The sequence below is a fragment of the Jaculus jaculus genome, chromosome 23 (assembly GCF_020740685.1).
Source record: "Jaculus jaculus isolate mJacJac1 chromosome 23, mJacJac1.mat.Y.cur, whole genome shotgun sequence".
Taxonomy (NCBI): Eukaryota; Metazoa; Chordata; class Mammalia; order Rodentia; family Dipodidae; genus Jaculus; species Jaculus jaculus.
Genome location: NC_059124.1, coordinates 3838572 through 3862943, shown reverse-complemented (window position 1 = coordinate 3862943; position 24372 = coordinate 3838572). Strand labels below are relative to the sequence as shown.

Sequence of the window (24372 nt, the reverse complement as noted above, 5' to 3'; positions counted from 1 at the left end):
GAAAGTAGATATAAAGGAAAAAAAATAGAATTAATTTTTTGTAAAAGCCAGGCCTGGGGACTGGAGAGATAGCTTAGCAGTTAAGTGCTTGCCTGTGAAACCTAAGGACCCTGGTTTGAGGCACGATTCCCTAGGACCCATTTATAAGCCAGCTGCACAAGGTGGTGCATGCATCTGGAGTTCGTTTGCAGTGGCTGGAGACCCTGGAGTGCCCATTCTCTTCTGTGTTTGTGTGTGTGTGTGTGTGTGTGTGTGTGTGTGTGTGTGTGTGTGTGTCTCCCTGTTTCTCTCTGTGTCTGTTGCTCTCAAATAAATAAATAAATAATTTTTTTTTTTTCAAGCCAGGCCTGGTGTCTAAAGCCTTTAATCCTAGCACTTGGGATGCACAGGTAGGAAGATTGCCATGAGTTTGAGGCTACCCTGAGACTAAATAATGAGTTCCAGGTCAGCCTGTGCTAGAGTGTAACTCTACCCTGAAAAACACACACACACACACACACACACACACACACACACACACACGTAAAAACAAGAGTGTTTGGGCAAAAGTACCCTGGGATGGTATACAATGATGCAACCATAAGCTACATCTTGTTAAAAGAAAATACCTGTGAATTGTTGGTCATGGAGTTCCCAAAACAATACAAGTTTTGACCAATGTTGTTGTCAAGCATCACTAGATCATAGGGCCCAGGTGTGAAAGCCAACACAAGCTTTGTTTACAGTACACTGAGAAATCAAGCTGGAAGTGAGCTAGAATCTTTCTGTTGGAGAATTATCATAATACTGGAAACTGCTATTCAGGCTGTTGGGGAAGAAAAGACACTAATTATTTTACTCAGCAGTGGGCTCTGTGAACTATATACCCAGTCACCCAGTCAATTTAGTGTGCAGTAGTGGCTTCACTATCATAGGGTATCAACTTAATCAACTGCTTCCTGATTGTGCTTGAGGCCTGTTCCACAGGATGGAATTTATGCCTGGTACTGAAAAGCCAGTTAAAAATCTATAGCTGGGCAGGTGATAGGCCCTAGAAGGGAAGCTGCTACTTATTTTGCTAAGTGCATATGTTGTGTCTATCAAATTTTCCTCTAAATATTTAAGAGGTAAAGAATGGGGAAGAGTGCTTTGGAACACTGCTTTCCAGATGCAAACCCACATTTGCATTCAGCTTCACAGTGACTGTCATTTCCTGCACAAATTCTATATGATATTAGGTCCTTGTTATTGTGGATATATATATATTTGAGAGAGAGAGAGAATGGGCACGCCAGGGCATCTAGCTGCTGTAAACAAATTCCAGATGCATGCACCCCTTGTGCATCTGGCTTACATGGGTCCTGGAGAATCAAACTGTGATCTTTTGGCTTTGTATGAAAACACCTTAAACACTAAGCCACAAAACAATTAAAGGTATGAGAGAGATTCTATTGTCTTTAAAAGTATTTGGAAGTTGAGATTCCAATTTGAGTTGTCTTAGAGGATTGCTTCACATTTCAAAGCTCAGGCTGCATGCTAAAAAGAATAGTTTGTTTGTTACTTTCTGGGTTTTTTTTTGTTTGTTTGTTTGTTTGTTTTTTCAAGGTAGGGTCTAACTCTCTTCCAACTTAAGATGGAATTCATATGTAGTCCAGGGTGGCATTGAATGCACAGCGATTATCTTACCTCTGTTCTTCCCAAGTGCTGGGAAAAAGGCAGGCACCACTATGCCTAGTCCAAAAGAGTAGTTTTAAATATTTATGGGGGCTGGAGAGATGATTTAGCAGTTAAGGTGCTTGCCTGAGAAGCTTAAGGACCCAGGTTCAGTTCTGTAGAACCCACATAAGCCAGATGCACAAGGTGGCGTAGGAGTCTGGAACTCGTTGGCAGTGCCTGAACTCCTGCTGCGCCCATTATGCCTCTCTCAAATAAATAAATAAATAAATAAATAAACAAATAAATAAATAACTCATCAGAAATTAGAACAGCAAGATTGTCATCATTTTCACATTTGTAAATAAGATAGCTATATAACTTCTATGCTGATACAAGGTTAAGTGCACGTTATGCATTGGGGCCATGGTCTCTCATGGAAAGCTTTGCCTTAACAGCATTGAAGGCTGATTTTTTTATATTGTTCGTTTTAGTTTTTTTAAAATTTTATTTGCAAGGAGAGAGAGAGAGGCATACAAGAGTGTATGGACAGCCAGGCATGGTGGCACACACCTTTAATCCCAGCACTTGGAGAGAGAGATTGGGCGCGCCAGGGTTTCCAGCCACTGCAAAGGAACTTCAGAAGCGTGAGCCCCCTTGTGCATCTGGCTGAAGTGGGTCCTGGGGAACCGAGCCTCGAACTGGGGTCCTTAGAATTCACAGGCAAGCGCTTAACCAGCCTTTTCTCTTTATTTTAATTTTTAATTTTATTTTTTTTGCCGATGTCTCATATAGCCCAGCTGGCTGTGAACCTCTGATCTTCCTTTCTCAGAGCAGTGAACAGCCCCTTGTGGCTACCAGGTTGCAAGGCTTCATCTGCCCTGCGCTTCTTTCCGTCCGCTGTCAGTCACGGTCTGAGGGGCGGGGCTTGAAGCGCTGGCCAATCAGACGCGCAGGCCGGGCCGGGCGGGCTTCCGCTGTCCCGGGCCTTTGTCGCGGGTCGGCCACCTTGGGTCTGCGCCCGGCCGTGTTCTTACCTGGATTCGGGCTTTGGGTCCTGGGCTCGGTGGCCTGGGCCACAGGGCTGCCGCCACGGTGAGTGTGCCGTCCGACGGGGCCGTGAATGTGCAGGAGGCGGAGAGGCGCGGCGGCCTCGGCTCCCGGGCTCCGCTTCCGAGCCGCAGCCCGGCGCTCGGTCCGCGCCTCCCCGCGCTCGCGCCGGCTCCTGGTGCTGCGTGGCGGCGCGGGGCGGCTCCGGGCTCCGGCGACCTCCGGGCGGGGAACCCGTCCCACGCTGCAGCGCTCTCGGTGGCTGTGCCTTGGAGCGCGTGCGGACCGTGAGCCTGGGAGGGAAGCCTTCGCCCCGAGCCTGCACCGCGCACGGGCCCAGGCCTGCAGCCCGCTGCCCGGCACACCCGGAGCCCTTGGCGGGTCACGGTGCCACCGGGAGAAGACCTCCTGGGTTGCTGTTCTTTTGGAGGGGCTGCCCGGCGCCTAGGCTGTGGTGGTGGTGGGCGGGGAGAGGGGGACACTGGCCTCCGATTCCTGTCCATGGGTCCTGGAGGACAGTGGGAAACGGAGCAGCTAGAATGTGTGGCTTTCCTGGTGCCCTGCACCTGGCTGAGTTATTAAAGGGACTTTCGTCACCAGGTGGAGGATGGCCACTGCACTCTGGGCCTCGCTGGGTGGCTCACCATCACACACCCGGGTTTTCTGACACCAGAAATTCAGCATCAGTGCTCTCAGGACCACCGCCCCTCCCGGGTTCTCCCTGAGCCTCTGGTTATGTGTGTCTAGTCGTCCCTCACCTGATCTTTGAGTTCGTTTTCTGTGGATCTTCGTGATTATCTGTGTTACTGTAGAACTCCAGGCCTGTGAGCGGCACCCCCATGGTCTCTGTAATCCCTGGTTCATGTTTTCCTAGTGTAGCTCTGTTTCTCACTGCCATCTCTTCCAAGGATGCACTACTTTGAGGCACTAGGGTCACGCAGATGTGAATAATCCAGATACCATGCACTTCCTTAGTGGGTGACATTGAGTCCCTGGGTGTGGACATTACCTTGGGACTCACTTTGATCAGTTCCAGGCAGTGGCGAGTTGCTGAATGTGTCTCTCCCACTGGAATCTCCAGAACACAAGGTGGATCCTGTGAAGTCAGCATTGGATCCAGGTGGGGAGATTCTGAGAGACATGGAGACTTAGTAAGATACCTCAGTAGGCCACAGTTAGCTCTCAAGGCCCAGGGCTGGGGCTTGGGGTTAAATTCACTGTCTCCCATACCTGAACAGGTCCCGTGGGCTCCAGACAGGATTTGGAAGCACAGCATCTGGGGCGGCAGGGCAGCAGCATTCTCTTCCAGCCCTTTCCCTGGAGCACAGGCCCTAGCATTGGGCCTTTCCTAGTTTTCCCTGTGGACGGGACTGTTCCTGGGGTTGACTCCTTCATGAGTGATAGAGGTCAGGGAGGACGGCTTTGGATACTCAGTGGCAGAGGAGGGAGGCCCAGACCCAAAGGCCCTCCAGGGGGCAGAGATCCCTTGCTGGCTCTCCCTGGCACTGTATATTTGTCTCTCCATTCTTTCCCGATGTTCTTTCTCTTTCTTGTTTTTTCAGGCAATGTCACACTCTACTGTGAAGATGGACCTGAACTCGCTGTAAAGCAAAGGCTTGCCTGATGCTTACAGCAATCCTCTGACCTCTGTCTTCCAAGCACTGAGATTTCTACACATGAGCCACCTATCTTCAGCTATGTGTCTTTTTAAAAATGTTTTCTTCATCTTATCTGTCTGTGTCTCTCTGGCTTCTGTGGCCTGTGTGTAAGACAGTAAAAACCACTGTGTAGCTCTGGTTTGGGGAGGTATTCTTTCCTGACTGAGACCCCACCCAGGTGGATGGTTAACACTGGAGGCAGAATACCAGTTGCAGCTATGCTCAGAGGTCTCACTTCTTCCTGCCTCCTTCCATCTCTTTCTGGGTCTTCTGCCAGCAGTTCTCTGTTAAGGTGAAACGGGGGAGGGGGCCAAAACTGGGCGCAGTCTTACTTTCACCAAAGGCATGTGTATGCAGATTTGTAATTCCAGCCACTCAGAAGACTAAGGCAGGAGGTGGGGACCACAAGTTCCAGAGCAGTCTGGTCTGCAGAGCTATTTCGAGGTCAAACTTGGGTACCTAGTGGCTCTCTGTCTCAAATAAACACACACCAGGAGTGTGAATGTCAGTGACGGAGCATGGGACTGCTGTGACCTGTGCCTCACGTTCATTCCCAGTCACCTCTCAGTGGCACCGCTGGGCAGCCAATTCCTGCCCCTGACTCAGGCTTTTCCTTTTCTAAAAGGAGGAATGTTGCTCCCTGCTGGCTATAGCATGGCAAGAGTGGAAATTTGCTTGGGGGACAACAGAGCTCCTTTGAGGTCCACTAGCCCTCCTCCTGGGACCATAAAACCTAGGATAGCAGTGGGATATAGAGCTTAGCTTTCTGTGGAGTAAAGGACTCTGAGGCCAGGGACCAGGGACTTGGTGGGTGTTTCCCTTACTGCCTGCCAGCATGGGAAAAAAATTTTCCCATGGCTGTATCTTCACTATGTCCCTACGGCTTTAAAATGGATGGCAGAAGCATGAGCTCCTGGTGTTCCCCAATCTCTGAGGATGGATGAGGGGCTAAAGGGTCTGGAAGGAGGATCTGTGTGAGGATGACAAGCCTTATGGGTGTGAAGGAAGAAGTCGAGGCCAGAGAGAAGCAGTGAGGGTTTGAAGGAGAGACTTCAGGGAATGTGTTCTAAGGGAAGACGAGGCTGGAGGCCAGATCTCAGAAAGGAGGGTGGTTTAAGGAGTTCTGAGGTGTCAAGTCATGGACTATAGGCAAAGTGAGGAGACCAGACATGGGGAAAATAAACAGGATATGGGAGGAGAAAGGAGCCCTCACTCTGGGGTCTGCTTCTTATGAGTTGCAAGTCAAGAATTCCAGTGCAGTGGGCTGGAGAGATGGCTTAGCGGTTAAGCGCTCTCCTGTGAAGCCTAAGGACCCCAGTTCGAGGCTCGGTTCCCCAGGTCCCACGTTAGCCAGATGCACAAGGGGGCGCACGCGTCTGGAGTTCGTTTGCAGAGGCTGGGAGCCCTGGCGCAACCATTCTCTTCCTCTATCTGTCTTTCTCTCTGTGTCTGTCGCTCTCAAATTAATAAATAAAAATTTTTAAAAAAATCTTTTAAAATAAAAAAAAAAAAAGAATTCCAGTGCAGGTAGCAACATTTTATGTGATGGTTATTTATGTATATTGAACCATCCCTGCATCTCTGGGATAAAGCCTACTTGGTCAGGGTGAATGATCTTTCTGATATATTCTTGTATTCTGTTTGCCAATATTTTGTTGAGAATTTTTACATCTATGTTCATGAGGGAGATTGATCTGTAATTTTCTTTTTTTTTGTTCTGTCTTTGCTTGGTTTTGGTATCAGGGTGATGAAGGCCTCATAGAAGGAGTTTGGTAGAATTCCTTCTTTTTCTATTTCCTGGAAAAGCTTAAGAAGCAATGGTGTTAGCTCTTCCTTAAAGGTCTGGAGGTTCAGGAGTGATGAATGGGCAGCTAAGAGAGCCCTAGCTCCTGGTGAGTGGTGAGCCAGAGAGAGGGCTGATGGGTCTGGTCTAGTGGCTGGCTCCAGAAGAGGCCATCTGTGGTGTAGCCAATCACAACGTCTGTATTGGACTTAAATTGTAGGAAAGAGACACTCCATCCAAGTAGGGGCTCAGATTGTCCATGGAAAAACACAGGTTTAGGGATCACCTTTAGGCGAGAAGTAGGAAGTCAGATCATTCTTTAATCAGTAGCAAAGTGGAGATTTCATGAACAGAATTAAGGCCATTTCTGCCTTTATTTCAAGGGCACAGTCACTCTACCTACCTCAACAATGATAATAATTTATGTTTAACGCCAGAACATATATGACCTTGATGTGTGACTTTGTTAATTTTCCAGATGGAAACTTGAACTTTTCCAGAATTCTCTCTAAAACTTTGCTGCTGTGGGATCAAGAGAGGACACTTTATACCCCAGGATCTAGAAATGGTGAGTTTGTGCCTGACTTCATAAGATAAACGGTAACACCCTATAGCCATGGTTCAGTGACTCCCCATTGCCTGCGTCCCTTGGTTCCTGAGTTCTGTGACCCAGAACTCCCAGCCCTGTCATCTCCTGGAACCCTCATGTCTGATATACAGGTTATTGCAACATTGAGCCTGTGTAATTGAACACCTGCAGGATTTTATATCTGTTCCTGAGTCATCAGGTTTCTTTTTAGCTCTCAGCTGCTCAGAACTTTGTCTCTTGACTCTTATGATCTTGGGTGATGCCCACCTGCTACTAACCAACAGGAAGCTGTTCACCGTTCTGTGAGGAGCTTGTCATGAGTTAAAGGCATGTTGTGGCTGTCAGGCAGAGGTGTAGGAGGGCTTCAGAGTGGCCGCACGCTGTGGAAGCTGTATTACTGATCTGGATGCAAAGGAGCTTGGGCCTCCTGCCCATGGTTTGTGCCGAGAGGTAGTGTCTGGTCATGGCGTGTAGGAGATGGAGGCCACAGCATGAAGCAGTAATGTGGGTGGTTTGGGAAGTTGGTTTCACCAGGTACCCCTCAGCAGTGAACAGAAGAAGCCGCTCATCCTGTCTGATCATAGCCGAACACTTCCTACGGGCAGCCGTTCTTCTCTGTGCAGCCCCGCAGGGAGGTACATCTGTGACTGAGGCTGCAGCTCACTGTGAAGCTTTGTGGGTCCTGGGTTTACATCTTAGGCTGTTACCTCTGAGCCTTCAGTGCTTCTCAGTCCGAGTGAGTCTCTGTGACTTTCAATGTCTTAATCCAGGCATGTGTGTGCAGCTCCTCTTTGTCCTGTCAGTGGCCTGTCTCCAAGTTTTCTGTGTCTCTCACTGCCTGATCCTTAGGATCCTTCCCTACAGGTCCTGGGCTTACTAGATCACCGACTGGAATTAGGATTCCGACTTCCTGGCTGGGTGACCATGATTAGGCTGTTTCCCTCTCTGAGCCACTGACGCATGTGTCTGTGTTACCTTGGTCTCTGAAGTGACTGCGTCCCTCTTGGATGATAACTCAGGATGCAGGATTGCAGGAACAGCTGTGTGCCCCCATCTCCTTCCACCTTTGTCTGTATGTCCTCTTCAGTGCCCTGCTAGGGTGAAATGGGGAAGGGGCCTATCCCTTGTTTCAAATCTCCCCTCTACCCCAGGCAGTATAAGCTTGTATTCCTATTTAATGAAGAGGCTTAGACAGGAGGAATTTTCTTTACTCCTTTTGCTTTGAAAAATGAAAAGGGGGCTGGAGAGATGGCTTAGCAGTTAAGGCTTTTGCCTGTGAAGCCTAAGGACCCCGGTTTGAGGCTTGATTCTCCAGGATCCACGTTAACCAGATGCACAAGGGGGTGCACGTGTATGGAGTTTGTTTGCAGTGGCCGGAGGCCCTGCTGTGCCCATTCTGTCTCTCTATCGGCCTCTTTCTCTCTCTCTGTCTATTGCTTTCATATAAATAAAAATAAGCAAAAAGTTAAAAAAAAAATTAAAAGGGGTCTGTAGAGATGGCTTAGCGGTTAAGCATTTGCCTATACAACCTAAGGACCCAGGTTCTGTCCCCCAGAACCCACGTTAATCATATGCACAAGGGGGTGCACATGTCTTGAGTTCGGTTGCAGTGGCTGGAGGCCCTGGCATGCCCACATTCTCTCTCCCTCACCCTTTTTCTCTGTCAAATAAATAAATATAAGATATTTTAAAAATTGAAAAGGAAATTTTAAAATAGTGAAGTCATAATTTATAGTGTTGGTGGGACAGGAATGCTAGGTTGACAGTATAAGGGAAGAAAGGGAAACAGCCAACAGGGGCAGTTCTGTGGAGAGGGGATTGAGAATGAAGTATAATGTCACATACATGTGTCACAGTTTAATTCCTTTGTCCACTTGATCAGGTCAGGAATTAAGGGACACGCCTCTTGGCTGGTCCTCGTATGGCCAGCTGTTCAAGTGACAGCCTGTATAAAAAGAAGCTCCAGAGAAACAGGGCCTTTGGCCTGGCTGCCTTGCCACTCGCTGGTGCCTGCGTCTACCCTGTTGCTGCTTTGCATGGACATCTGCACGCAGCTTCCTCAGCCTTCCAGCATGGACTGAAGACCAGCAGTTCCCGGGAATCCTCTAGGCCTCCAGTGCCAGACTGGAACTGCTGAGGCATCCAGCCTCATGCACTGAGCAGCCAGAGTTCTCAGACTCTTCTGTCTGCAGAAAGTACCTGGTGGGCTGCCCAGCTTGTAGCCTGTTAGCCAATGCATTGCATTTTACATCATGTATGGTTATCAGTTTATGGGGGCTGGGGGCGGAATGTGGTGGATTGATTCAGGTGTCCCCCATAAACTTAGGTATTCTGAATGTAAGTCTCCTCAGCTGATAGCAATCAAAAATTAAAGTCTCTTGGAGGTGGTGTATTGTTCTGGACTAGCTTATGGGTATTATAGCTAGTTTCCCCCTGCCAGTGTTTGGCACACTCTCCTGTTCCTGTTGTCCACCTTATATGGGCCAGGGTTTGATGTCCACCCTCTGCTCATGCCATTGTTTTCCCTGCCATTCTGGAGCCTCCCCTTGGGCCTGTAAACCAAAGTAAACCTCCTCCCTCCCCCCCCCCCCCGCCAATCTCCATTAGCTGGGAACCCAGTATTCAGAATAACCTAAGTTTATGGGGGACACCTGAATCAAACCACTACATTCCACCCCTTGCCCTCATAAACTGATAACCATACACGATGTAAAATGCAATGCGTTTATCCAACTTTAAAAGTCCTCATAGTTTTTACCAATTCCAATGATGTTCATATATCCCCATAATCCAAGATCTTTTTTTTTGGTGAGGGCAGGGGAGTTAAGGTAGGGTCTCACTGTAGCCCAGGCTGACCTGGAATTCACTATGTAGTCTCAGGGTGGTCTCGAACTCACGGCAGTTCTCCTACCTCTGCCTCCTGAGTGCTGGGATTAAAGGCCTGTGTCACCACACCCAGCTTAATTCAATGTCTTTTAACTGAGCTATAATACCAAAAAATTCCCCCAAATTCCCAATATGGCACAGAATAAGCATTCACACTGCAAAAAATGGCATTGGGTGTAGCAAAGAAATATTCAACCAAAACAAGATTTAAATAGGGCAAATATCAAAATCTAGCTGTAAGTCCAAAAACAATAGTGGGTGACAAATCTCCAAATTCGATAATTCTAACCAGCAACAAGTCTGTGGAGTTTCAATTCCCTCCCTTCAGCTAGGCTACTCACAGCCCTGGAAAACTTCATCCAGGCTGGCAGCTCTCCTTTGCAGCCATCTTGTGGTCCCGGCATCTCCACTGGGTCTCCATTGCGATCCACAGTTCATCCTCATGGCCCCATAGGGTTTCCATGCAGGCATCCAGCAAACCTGCTTCACACTGCCATGGCCCTTTCCAAAATATGACCATGTTGCAAACTGAATGACCCTCTTTTTCCTGCATTTCTTATACTCCACAATACCAGATAGGGTGCCAATTTGTTAACCCACAGGGAAATAAAGCAGACTTTGAAGAACAGGGCACTGCTTGAGCACTCAGGCCCCTTCAAAAGAGTCTGCATTCTTCCTGTTACCCCTGTGCAGGTCAATTGGCCCAATTTCAAAGGTTGTAATCTCTCATTTGCAGCTGAGCAGGCAGCAGTTCACCCAAAGATAATTTTTTTTCCCCCCTGTGGTATATCCCTCTGTTCACACCAGTTCATTTCTACACAAAGCAACTTGCTCAAATTCTCAGGATATGGGCATAAGAGCAAGCTTCTCACTAACTGCTAGCCCAGTCCAAGCAATGCTCTTTCTCACCCAAATAAGCCAAACCTTACAGTCATAGTTATTATTGCATTCAGGCCTTTCCACACTGGACAGAACAGTCCATCAAGCTGTACTTACAGCACTGTAAGGCATCTCTTAGGCCAAGGTTTCAAATCCTTCCACGTTCCTCTTGAAAATCAGCTCCAAAAGGCCAGTGTCACATAGTCAGGTGTCAGCAGCCATCCCACTCCTGGTACCACTTTACTGTTGCAGTCAGGTTTGCATTGCTGGCAGAAATCACCCAACCAAGAGCAGCTTGTGGGAAAAAGATTTATTTTGGCTTACAGGCTACAGGGGAAGCCTCACGATGGCAGGGAAAAGGATGGCATGAGCAGAGGGTGAACATCACCCCCTGGCCCACATAAGGTGGACAACAGGAACAGGAGAGTGTGCCAAACAATGCCATGGGGAAACTGTCGATATACACATAAACGTGCCTCCAACAATACAGTATCTTCAGGAGGCTTTAATTTCCAATTGCCATCAGCTGGGAGACTAGCATTCAGAACACCTAAGTTTATGGGGGACACCTGAATCAAACCACCACACCCTTATAACATATATTCATTCTGTTAATTCTGTACCTCTATAAATCTCTGACTAGTATTAATTGTGGTACCAGGACTGGTACTAAAGAAACAGAATTTTAAGAATGAATTTTCCATGTGGGCCCAGTGTTAACTATGTCTGTATGTTCAACTGTAATGCTCCTGAAGACCCTCTGCCTCAGCTTGCTAAAGAAGGGGATTCATATCTATTGACCACTATCCTGAAGACGTGCCCACTTTTCTCTCTCCATCTTTGTTACTGTCTGTGTCTTCAGTGATCTGTCATTGAACGTGGGAATGAATCCTGAGCTAGGAAGTAACTTTGGCTGGCTAGGGCCCCACTCTTTTGGAAGGTAAATTTGGGATGAAGGATTCCAGGAGCAGCTGTTCACAAAGGCTTCATCCCCTCAAGACTCCTCCTCTCTCAGGTCTTCCCCCAGTACTCTGTTAATTTAAGTAGGCGGTGTGGCCTAGACCTGCGTTCACATCTCTCTTTCAAGCCAGTCATGCTGGTGGATGCCTATCATCCACCTTCTGATGAGGGTTATCAAGGAAGAAGGTTGCATGTTCCAGAACAGCCTGGGCTACATAGTGTGTTCTCAGCCAGCCTGATGAACTTAGTTAGACTCTGTATCAAGTAAAAAGTGAGTGGGTGACGTTCGGTGGTCGTACCTGTGATTAGCATGGACCGAGCCCTCATCTCCATTCCCATTCACCTTCTCTCTGTGTGATCTCAGAGAATCCAGGTCCTCTCTGGAGACCCACTTGGTTCTTCTGAAGAATGGAGGATGGCATTTCCTGCTGGGCAGTGGGGTGGACAAAGCAAGGCAAGAATGATTGCCTTGGATTGGCCCATCTGCTGTCACTTCTGTGACCATCAAGACAAGGAGAAGAAGGTAGTGTGATGCTTGGTTCAATGTATGAAACGGGATGCTGACTTCAGGAGGGCAGGGCTTAGTCCTGCACTGGCTACCACGAAGGGTCAGGCAGTGCAGTGCCTTGGCTATCACAAGATCCAGAAAGCTTTGTGCAGAGGGGCCTTAATAGTATGTGAGAGAACAGTTGTCACAGGTTCCTAGCCTCTGAGGATAGATGGTGGACTAACTGGTCTGTGAGAGGAGAAGCTGTGCCAGGATTACAGACAGGTGAGAAGGAAACAAGGCATGGTGTGAGGGAGGATGTGAGCGCCTTCTGGAGGTAGCCATTGACCAAAGCTGGGGACTCAGAAGGAGGTAAGCAACTGAGGAAAGTGACATTCAGTGTGTGGAGGTGGAGATGAGATCAAATGTGAGGGAACAAGTGAGGTTGTACAGGAGGAGGGAAGAGTCTGAGGGAGGGGATGCAGCGTGGGGCTTAGTGAGCAGAAGGGAAAGGGGTCTGAGAGAAGAAGTGGATTGGAGGGATCTGGAGAATGAAGGCCAGATCTGATGCAAAAAAAAGGTTAGAGGAGATCTGCTGGGTGAAGGCATGGCTTAGAGCAAGAAGGAAGGAATGAAAGTAAAATTAAGGGGACATGGAACAGGAAAGGACTCCTTCACTCTGGTATCTGACTTGTCTCTAAGAGTCAAGAATTTCAGCATGGTTAACAATATTTGCTATGAAGAGTGTCAGCGTACAGATAATAGTGCTTTTTTTTTTTTTTTGGTTTTTCAAGGTAGGGTCTCACTCTAGCTCAGGCTGAACTGGAATTCACTATGGAGTCTCAGGGTGGCCTTGAACTCACGGTGATCCTCCTACCTCTGCCTCCCGAGTTCTGGGATTAAAGGCATGCGCCACCATACCTGGCGAATATTGCTTCTTTATAATGGTGGTTCAAGTAATATTAAGTAGTAGTGAACTGTGCTTAAGTCCTAAGTATAAATGACCTTTGAGTATGGCCTTACTCCTTTTCAGATATAAGCCTAAAAATTTCTCATATTTTGTGGAACAAGCTACTGTGAAGGAATTAGGTAAGGGCACTGTGGTAGTTTGAAATCTTGACCCCCTATATATATATTCAGGAGTTTGTTAAAGATTGTAGTTTAGATTTGCAGCCTCTTGGCTGGAGGAGATGTCACTGTGGGTGGATTCTAGGGTCCAGCCCTAAGGAGGATCTGAATTCCAGCCTAAGATATGCAGAGTGCTGGGTTCTGCCTGAGTTCCTGCAGTGTGCTCCCTGATGTGTAGTGGTGGTTTCTGTCTCTGTGTGGGCCTGTGAAAGTGTGCCCAGCTTCTTCTCCCATTATGGAACTTCCCCCGGATTTGTAAGCTTCAAATATATCCATTCCTCCTCCCATAAACTGTCTCTGGTCTGGGGGGTTCATCCAGTGACCTGAGGCTGTCTACTACATGAACTTCATGCCCAGGAAGCCAAAAATGGTGAGTTTGTGGACTGGATTCCTTAGCTAGGAAACAGAAGCTGTAACTTCTATATCTCTGCCATAGGACAGTATCTTCTAGCTCCCCATTGTCTATCCCCTTTGGATCCTTGGTTTTGCTCCACAGTATCCCATGAACCTCAATTCCTGAGGTGCACTTTTTTGTTTTTTTTGGAGATTGCAAACAGGTGTCTAGTTCTGTTCAATCTGCCAGCTGCCCACAACTTCCATCTGTTTGTGTGGTGAGCTCTGTCTGTGGACTCTGGTGTTCTTAGATAGCCCCAACCAGGCCCTGGCCCTTGAGAGGCCATGTACTCTATTAGCCATTCTGCCTTGAACCCGAGCTCCAACAATCAGCAAGTTTAGCTGCCAGACACAAGGTCAGGAAGACAAGCTGGTTAGTGCCACAGTGGTATGTGGACTCCATTGAGGCTCTGCATAGGGGAGCATTCAGAACAACAGCATTGTAGGTGGATCTTTGTTGTTATCTGGGTGGTGAGCTGTTGTATCCAGTCCATGGGGAATATGGGGGTGGGGTGCTTGTTGTGGCTGGAGATGGGGCTGTGGCTATAGTGTGTTGGAGTACCATAAGGTCATTCCTCCAGAGACTTTGGTCAGAATGTTACAAGGGCCACCTCCTGTCTGTCCTAATCTCTCCTTGGGAATGGAGTCAGGGCTCTTGATCCCACTGTCTCAACCTGTCTCTGCAGCTTTGGGTGAGTCTCCAGATTTGTTTCTCTGAGTCTCTGATCTATCATTGAATCTTTGTGACTGTCTCTTTGCCTGGTCTAATACAGCTGTTTGAGCTCTACTCTCCTGTTTTTGATGTCACTGGCCAGTGTTTCCCTAGTATCTCTGGGTCTCTCACCACCTCTTTCCTAGGAGGCCTTTCCGTCAGGACCTGGGGACACAGGACAGGAGCTGGGAACAGGATTCCCACTTCCTGGTCCTTTGATTTGCCTCTTCTCTCTCAGAGTCATTTCACTTTCTCTCTTGCACTGTGTGTATGCTTTACTGGGGAGCAAACCTAGAGATTTGTGTATGCTTGACAAGTTCTGTCCCTGAACCATATTCCATGTATCTTTTCTAAACTTACTTTTGGAGACATGGTCTCACTCTGTAGCTCAGGCTGGCCTTGCACTATGCAGGCTCCTCCCTTGGCTTCCCGTGATCTTGGGATTACAGACCTGCGCCTTCAGGACTTGCAGTGTGTCCTTTGTGGACGTGAACAGAATTGCCCATGGCAGCATTGCATTATGTACCCCTTTGACTTCCTGGCTCAATTCTGCCTCCTGCATGCAGTTCCTAGCGTTGTGTGTAGAGGTGGGGCTTGTGCAGTAACACTCAGTATGTCCGTCCCTGTGCGCTTCTTATTCCCAGCCAGAGCCTTTGAACACCAGGTGGTGGCAGCAAAATCCCAGCTGCATATAGCAGAGCTTTGTCAGAAGAGGTGCAGAAATGGCAGTGCATGTCTGTAATTCCAGGCCAGCCTAGTGTACAGAGTTGTTTCAAGTCCAAGCTGCACAAGTGGAAAAACTCTGTCAATTAACATAAAAGTTAGTGATAGAGGATCTACCTTGCAAGGCCTGTGACGTGAGTTCCTTCTCAGTCGCTTTCTCTGCATGACATCTAGGTGAGTGACCTCCCATCCTTGACCTGCCCCTCCCCCAAGAATGGAGTGATGTGGCCCCTGTTCGCTGGTGTGCGGTTTGAACTCTAAATTTAAGAGAAAGGAGTCACAAGTAAGCTCAGATTTATCCCCAGGGCATGACAAAGACTGCATGCAAAGAAGTTGGGAGAAAGAGAGAATAAAGGAATGAGCCCTCTGTCTGTATCCCAAGCAGCAGATAGAGCTCTTTTGCAGATCCAGTTCCTCATCCTGGGGTAGCTAGCTATGAGTTCCAGCAAAGGCTAGGGTTTCAGATGGTGTCAGATCAGTCTTGGTTTCTCTTTTCACTCCTTCCTGCTTTCTTTCCTTCCTTGCTCCTTTGGACCCTCCAATCCTGATAGGAGACAGAAATTAGATAGGCAGTTTAGGGGTATTAGACCCCAACATGAACAGTCTTCTCTTGCGGAAATTCACTGCATTGTCCTTGGACTTGTAAGAGAAAAAACAAACAAACATCTAGTCATGTACGGTTAACTACAGGTTAGAAACCATCTGAAGGGTCTGGCCTTTCCTCATCTCTCCCCTTAGGCAGTCCTTCCAGTCCCTTTGAACAGAATTCTAAAATCTCTGACCCCAGACTCCTGGCATCAGGAGTGAAATGGCTGAGCCAGCCACCCATCATCCATGGGGCTTGTAAAAAAAATCTACAAACTTAGTTCCCTTCACATAGCCCGTATGTACTTAGCACATTATCTACTTTTCCAAATTCCCATAAGGGCTTTTTCTATCCTCATTATACCTTTTCAGTTGTGTGTGTGTGTGTGTGTGTGTGTGTGTGTGATGCATGTGCATGTATGTATATTCATGAGTAGAAGTGTGCATGCATGTAAGTGTTTCAGCATGTGGAGGACAGAGGTTAATGTTAGGAGTCTTCTTTAAGCACTCTCCTTTTTTTTTTTTTTTTTGAGACAGGGTCTCACTCTAGCCCAGACTGACCTGGGATTCACTATGTAGTCTCAGGGTGAACTCATAGTGATTCTCCTACCTCTGCCTCTGGAGTGCTGGGATTAAAGGCATGTGCCACCACACCTGGCTTGAGACTGTGTTTTTTGATCCCAGAGCTCACTTCAGCTTGTCTAGCTACCTGCTTACTCCCAGGGCACCCCTTGTAAGGGAATGTTCAACTTTGGTGAAGGCCTTTTCTGCATCCAATGAAAGAACCAATGTAATTTTTTTTTAATTTGAGAGCGACAGACACAGAGAGAAAGACAGAGGGAGAGAGAGAATGGGCGCGCCAGGGCTTCCAGCCTCTGCAAACGAACTCCAGACGCGTGCGCCCCCTTGTGCATCTGGCTAACGTGGGACCTGGGGAACCGAGCCTCGAACCGGGGTCCTTAGGCTTCACAGGCAAGCGCTTAACCGCTAAGCCATCTCTCCAGCCCAAGAATCAATGTAATTTTTTATCTTAAGTCTAATTAAGTACTGTCTTATGTACATTGTTTTGCATATATGTTGAACCAAACTTGTATCCCTAGATTGATGCCAATTTTGTCATAGTGTATGATAGTTTCAATATGTTCTTGTATTCAGTGTGTCATAATTTTATTGAGAACTTTTGTGTCTACAATGGAAATTGGTCTTATCTTCCTTTTTTTGGTACTATATCTGGCTTTGCCCTTAGTGTATGTGAAACTTTGTAGAATAAATTTGGCAGTGTTCCTTCCCCTTCCATTTTATGGAACAGTTTGTTCACTCTTTCATATTTTAGTAAAACTCAGTGGTGAATCTATTTGAACCTGGGGTTTTCTTTCTGGGCAGATTTATTTATTATTACCATTTACTTATTCAGAATTTCAAAGACACAAGATGTATTTGGATCATGTCGCCCCTCCCACTCCTGCTGATCCCCCTCTTCCTGGGGGAAGCTTGTTCCTGCTTCTGTCGCGTTGGTAGTCCACATTTGTTTTTATATTCCCTTGATTTGGTTAGGGCATATGTGTCTAGGAATTTATCTATTTCTTCTGAATTTTCTCTTGGGAAAAACAACATTTTAGAATATTCTTTAATGGTTCTCTGGATTTCATGGCAATCTGTGATAACCATCTCATATCTAGTTTTATTACTTTAGGTCTTTTCTTTTGTTAGTTTGGCTAGGGGTTAGTCAATTTTGTTCATTTTTAAAAAATTTTATTTATTCATTTATTTATTTGACAGAGAGGGAAGAGAGAGAGAAAGACAGAGATAGAGAGAATGGGCACGCAAGGACCCATCTTTTTTTAATTTTTGAAAAAATAACTGACTCTGGTTGATTGAATGTATTATTTTTCAGTCTGAATTTCACTGATTTCTATCCTAATCTTACTATTTTCTCTGTTTATAGACTTCAGGTTTGCATTTCTATTGTTTTTTTTTTTTGTGGCCTTGAATTGTATGGTTAGGCTTTTTGGGGATTTTTAGTGGTGTCTTTTGTTTGTTTGCTTGTTTTTTGTTTTTCAAGGTAAGGTGTTACTCTAGTTCAGGCTGACCTGGAATTCATGATGCAGTCTCAGGGTGGCCTTGAACTCATGGTGATCCCCCTACCTCTGCCTCCTGAGTGCTGGGATTAAAGGTGTGTGGCTCCACTCCAGGTGATTTTTAGTTTTTTAAAGGGAAGTAGTTATATGCGTGTTTCTTTAACCACAGTGGTCTCTCTACAATTCCTACTTTTCAATCAATTTTGAATTCCAATAAGGATACCTATGTCTCCTCTTCTAAACTGCATGCTTCCTAACATTTGAAACAACTAATGCTTTTACTGTGTATAGCACTGCTGAAACATACGATCTCCCACATAACACACTTCAACTCAGAAGTAGAACTCATGTTTCCTTACGTATTCATGTCTGCATAGGTGTATGTGTGTATTTATACATGTTGACATCAGAAGACCACCCTTCTTCAGCTCTTATATTCTTTCCTCCACCTCTTCCACAATGGACCCTGAGCCTTGGAAAGTGTGATAAGAATGTTTCTGTGCTGAACATTTGTCAGTCACATCTGAGCACTATGGTGCCTTTTGGGTCATCCCACTGTTCACTGCCATCTGAAAAGAGAAGCTTCTCTAACCAAAAAAGAAATGGGTATGACCATTAAGGAAAGTTTGTACAGGGCAGTTTGGTGAGCATAATATATGTATTTACCCAGACCAGAGCAGGCATTTCACTCCTAATGCTCATGACCTCCCTCACCATAGGCTTTTGGTTAGATATTCAGTACCAGACATGTATTCCCTCCTATAAAGCTGGTCTCCAGACCAATTAGAGACTAGCTGGTTTTCCCCATAGCAGACATGCCACTATTGCATCCATTGGCTCATTTGGCCTGGCAGGCCAAACTTGAGGCTTGCAGTGTCCACTTTTTTCACACTGATGGCTTCTGTCTCCCATAAGGCTGCATGCACTGCAGCTTTCTGTCAGCTGGTCTACCGGGAAAAGGATCTTAGCTCAGCCTCATTTTGATTTCTCAGTGACTTTACAGCCCAGGCATAGGGAGTCACCTGCAATCAGGTCTTATCATCTATTCCTAGTGGGAAACGAAGAGCCTTGGCAATGTCCATGATGTTTTGTTGGCATCAGGGGCCTCCCTGGCCAACAACTCACTGGATGGTATCCTATCCTTGGCCCTGAAATTTTTCTAGTAACAGTCTGTGGCTTGTGGGTGTGCCATTATCCAGAGAAATAGGTTATCATGTGGCTTATTCACAATATCCTGAATTTTGATTACCCCTCCCCCTACAATCCTGTTACTCAATCTCTTCCCCGGACCATGTTTAGGCCATTACCACTGAATGGAATTAAGTTGTATAAATGTACAACATCTTCATTACACTATTGAGGGATGAATTGAAGAAATCAATAAGGAAATCAATAAATTCATGGTATCAAATAATGATAAGAACATAACATACTAAAGCCTTTGGGATACAATGAAGGCAGTCCTAAGGGGGAAACTTACAGCTCTTAGTGCCTATATTAAGAAATTAAGAGTTTTCATAAGTAAAAAATTTAATGCTGTACCTTAAGGCCTTAGAAAAAGAACAAAGCAAACCAAAAATCAGTATATGGAAGTAATAATAAAGATTAGGGCAGAAGTTAATGACTTAGAAACCAAACCAAAACAAAACAAAACAAAACAAAACAAAAAAAACAATAGAAAGAACCAGTGAAGCAGAGTTGGTTCTTTGAAAGAATAAACAGGATTGATAAACCCTTAGCAAATCTGACCAGAAGAGAGGGAAGAGACAAAGATTAATAAAATTAGACATGAAAAGGCACCATGACAACAGATACCAAAGAAATTCAGAAAATCATAAGAACATACTTTAATAATATATATGCCTGTAAGTTTGAAAATCTGAAAGAAATGGATGATTTCCTTGCTTCGTATGACTTAGGAAAATTAAATCAAGAATAGCTAAACCAAAATTTGTGCAATATGTTCATAACGATGGCTGTGGTTGCCACGAAGTGCCTCATTTACTTTCACTACTGTTACTGTGTCGTGCATGCAGATGGGAGGGGTGGAACTGTGCACTAAAGTAAAGTGGGGTTTGAACTAGTATGTGTAATTCTGAACAAAATATTGGCAAACAGAATACAAGAATATATCGAAAAGATCATTCACCCCAACCAAGTAGGCTTTATCCCAGAGATGCAGGGGTGGTTCAATATATGCAAGTCAGTAAGTGTAATATACTACATAAATGGGCTGAAGGACAAAATCACAGGACCTTCTCACTATATGTAGAAAGTCCATTTGGCAAAATCCAACATCCCTTCATGGTAAAAGCCCTACAGCAACTGGGAATAGAAGGAACATATCTCAACATAATTAGGTCTATTTATGACAAACCAACAGCCAACATAATGCTAAATGGCAAAAAACATAAAGCTTTTCCAAAATCAGGAACAAGACAAGGGTGTCCAGTTTCCCCACTCTTAGTTAATATAGTACTGGAAAGCTTAGCTGTAGCAATAGGGCAAGACACACGCATAAAATGGATACAGATTAGAAATGGACAACTTTTTAATAAAGACAAAGCTGCACCCTGGGGGGGAGATGTCTCCCTGAAATTCAGCATAGTTTTGAAAGCAAAAGGGGCTTTGTGAGCCATCTAGTGAAATCAGATCTCAGATAATGAGTTACATAGAACAATGATCAAGCCTGGTTAACTACATGAGCGATTTTATCTAAAAATTTAAGTGTATTATGATTTAAAGTGAGTCTGAACTCAAAAGTTTCAATTTATATGGCCATTTTTATATAAATATAAAATAACATCAAGCTACGTCAACATTTTGAAACATAAGCACAGGTAGACAGTACTTATTTATAATATAATTATGCATATGTTCATATACAATATCTAATGGTATATTAGGTAAAAACCAAACACTTTATAGTTTTTATTTAGATGGACCATTGTTACTTTTAAATTAGACTATCAGTTTGCTTACTTTTTATAAGATGCAACAGTCTTTAATCTTAAGCCTAGACACTTAAACACATGTGTTATTAGAAATAAAACACAAAGCTTAGAACATAAAGACAGAAAGCCTTTCATATGACAGTGTTTTGTTTAAGTTGCATGAGTTAAAACTTTAAAAATGTGTTGAAAAATAAACACAAATAGAGTAGCATTTTATAAGGATGCCACAACTATGAGTTTAAGTTTCTCTGTAAAAATTTTAAAAAGTTAGACTTAAAAACAAAGCAACTTTTATTATGTACAAAAAAGCTTATCCAGATTCTGAACATTACCAATTTTGGGGATTGTACTTCTGTAAATTATTATTATGAAATTCAAATGTAGAATAAAGATTTTTGAGAAGCACATTAGCTAAAAATTTATATTTGATGCTTATATATTAATCTAAATAAGAAATCAATTCCAAGTAAGGTAATAAAAGAAGTTTAAGGCACATTATTTTAGAGGAATAGATCATAAATCAGTTTTTGTCTAATATTTGTTATTCATGATTATTTAAAAATGGGATAGATTTAAATATTTTCTCTCATTTTTTTTATAAATTGTTTTTGTTTATTTATTTATTTGACAGTGACAGAGAGGGAAAGAGGTAGAGAGTGAGAGAGAGAGAATGGGCATGGCAGGGCTTCCAGCCACTGCAAACGAACTCCAGACATGTGCGCCCCCTTGTGCATCTGGCTAATGTGGGTCCTGGGGAACCGAGCCTCGAACCAGGGTCCTCAGGCTTCACAGGCAAGCGCTTAACCGCTAAGCCATCTCTCCAGCCCGATTTAAATATTTTCAAAACTGTTTTAGATAGGAAATCATTACTAGGTAGTGAGCCGCTGGTGTAGGTAGCATGCTAGACTGTGGGCTGCAGGGGTCACTGCACCTGCTGTAGATGAATCTAGATCAGAGAAGAGTTCTGTTCTTGCCAGGAGTTCCGTCCCGGCCAGGATGGAGGGGCACCTTCTGGTTCTCTCTCTTAGACTCTGTCCCTAACTGAAACTGTCTAAAAGAGGCAAGCCTACAGTATTTATCCTCATGCAAGTACACTCAATTAAGTCCTCTAAAATCATAGTCAATTTTGGTTTATAGACTTGTGTGGCCATTTTATCCATAGACAACCAAGTGCCTTGGAGTCATTCTCCAGTCCTGCACATGTCATTCACAGCAGTCATTTTGTTCACGTGTCTACCTTCTTTGACACTCAGAATGGCTCAGGTCCCATGTGGATGAAAACAGAAGGCATTAAACTCCCTCTTGCAGTGCTGGGAATGAATTTATGCTAGGCAAACCACTGAACCACACCCTCAGCCCAGGAATCTAGTGTGAACAACAAATACCACTGAGTAGCTATTCTTGCACATCTGTTGTTTCTTATGAGTCAGTTCCTTGTGAGGAGGGATAGTGTTATGAAGCAGAGTCTCATTCTAGCCCAGGCTGGCCTGGAACTCACTGTGACCTTCGTGCTGCAGGTTTCCAAATGCTGGCATTGATGTAATTCACCACACTCAGTTTCTTAATTGTTAATCACAGCTTATTTCTGTAATTTTTTTATTAGTTGTCAATCTCTCACTGTGACAACCAATTAAATGAATCCTGTGCATATTAGGAAAACATAGTTAAATTTTTAGGTACAATATGTGGCTTCAGGCTTCTGTAAACATTCTACAATATATCTTTTGAACTTACAGGTGGATTATTGTTTTAAAGCTTGGTAAACTTAGGAACAACATCTAGAGAACAACATTTTTGTGTTTTGTGTTTCCCAGAAGGAAGTCAGGCCCTTGTGCACACAGGTCAAGTGCTACCGCAACTCTGCTTCCCAGACCCACCTCAGTGTCATAAAGAGCAATGGCCAGCCAGCCTTTTAAATCGTAACTTTTGGAATGTCTTCTTGGCTCCCTTGTCAGCCACGCCTTGCCTCTCTCTGGCCTTGCTTCACATCCAGGATTCACACACTTCACCAGATCAGCCATTCAAATCGTGCATCCAGGCCGACGGTGCAGCTCAGTGGTGGAGCCCTTATCTACCTGCAGTATGTGAGGCCCTGGATTTCTGAACATGTTCCCGGGGGGATGGGAGGGCATCCCTGTGTTAAGCATTCTACATAGCTAATTGATCACTTAGAAAGTCTGCACTGTGGAAAGCTGGACATGCACAGGTTTGGAACAAAATTAGTCACAGGTTTAGAACAAAATTATATTGGGTGATCTTTGTTCACATAAATAGACATGAATTGCTCACCTATGTGTTTGACCTAACTTAGTGAATTACCAAGTAATATTTTTATGGAAATGTTCAAACAGTTGTGTTAAGCTCTGCACACCCATAGGCTTAAGGATGGCATCACAAAACATATGAGGTCTATAGCTGAGACTTCTCTGCTTTGCACACACTTGATGTTTCCATGAATAGACTTAAAACTGCCTTGATTTATAACTTTCTTGGTTGTATTGCTATGGACATTCTGTTAGCCATGTAGGGTGCTTCACATCTTTAATCACAGCACACAGAAGTCTGCAATAGGAAGATAGCTGAGTTCAGGGCCAGTTTAGTTCACAGAATGAGTTTCAGATCAACGTGGGCTCCAGGGAGACCTGCCTTAAGAAGCCAAACAAAACAGAAACCCATTTTGTAAATTTTACTTCATTGAAACATCTTATTTGGCATAACCTAAAGCTGTATTTCTAGACCATCATCACTCATACTTGGCTGCAAAGTAAAGTACCTCTTCTTCATTTTGAGGTGAGAGCTATGGTTTTATATCCATATGTATCATCCCCAGCAGCACAAGAGTAAAACAAGAAAATGAAAAATTAGCACATATTTCCCCCATGAGTTTCAGGTTGCTTCACACCTCCATGCCATTGCAGTTGACATTTTGTCTGCCCTATTGACATGTTGAGTCACATTATGTCGTTGTGAGGTCGACCTGCTCATTGCAGCAGGCTCAGCAGCATTCCTGTCCTCCACAAAGTCAGGTGTGACAGTGTGTGCCCAACCCACAATAAAATAATCAAAAATGACCTCTGACATTACAAAATTCCCACTGAGTGGTAAAAGTCACCCTGCTTGGGTAACAAGGCTTTGGAGGAAGCCAACTTATTCCTTCTGGGCTGAAACAAAGCAACACCCTTGATGCTATTTTTTCTGGGAAGGCCAGAGCAGTTCAGGGAAAAGTGAAGTATGGGTTGGACGTGAGACACATGCTGTGCCTTTGGCTTTGAATAAGTCAGGGCTGGAGCTAATCTACTGTTAAGTGGACATCAAGGAACTATCTTAAGACGGGTGGGGAGGTCATAACCCCAGTCTAATGGTCCAGGCAAGAGAATCTAGGCCATTATGGGGAAAGATTTTAGGGCTTAGAGTGGGTTGGGGTCCCCATCATATCATGTCATGCTGGTAAGAGTAATAGAGGAAAGATAGTGAAATATACATGATAAGCAGCCCAGCATATACACGCTGGTAATGGTTTATCCTGCGTTAACTTTTTATCTAGATATAGTCAAAGCAGGGCTGGAGAGATGGCTTAGAGGTTAAGGCATTTGTCTGCAAAGCCAAAGGACCTAGGTTCAACTCCCCAGGACCCATGTAAGCCAAGTGCAGAAGGTGGCACTTCTGGAGCTCATTTACAGTGGCTGAAGGCCCTGGCGTGCCTATCTGCCTTTTTCTCTCTTGCTGTCAAATAAATAAAATCAATAAATAGATATAATCAAAATAGATATTTAGAGAAACGCAAGACTCACTGGCCTTGGTGTATGCGAATTCCTCCCTACATGGGAAAAAGAGGGCATAAAGAGAAGATAAACACACCAATGGCATAAACCTTG

The 24372-nt window shown here is 44.9% G+C and overlaps 1 protein-coding gene across 1 annotated transcript in view; it reads left to right on the top strand.

Moving 5' to 3' along the window:
* The first annotated feature begins 2595 nt into the window (after positions 1–2595).
* LOC101596010 (zinc finger protein 585B-like) overlaps positions 2596–24372 on the top strand; it is a 39424-nt gene continuing 17647 nt past the window's right edge. Inside the window, exons 1-2 of the mRNA XM_045139639.1 lie at positions 2596–2727; positions 6602–6691. Coding sequence (XP_044995574.1) covers positions 6689–6691 — 3 coding nt within the window. The 5' untranslated portion in view covers positions 2596–2727; positions 6602–6688. The remainder of the gene's footprint in view (positions 2728–6601; positions 6692–24372) is intronic.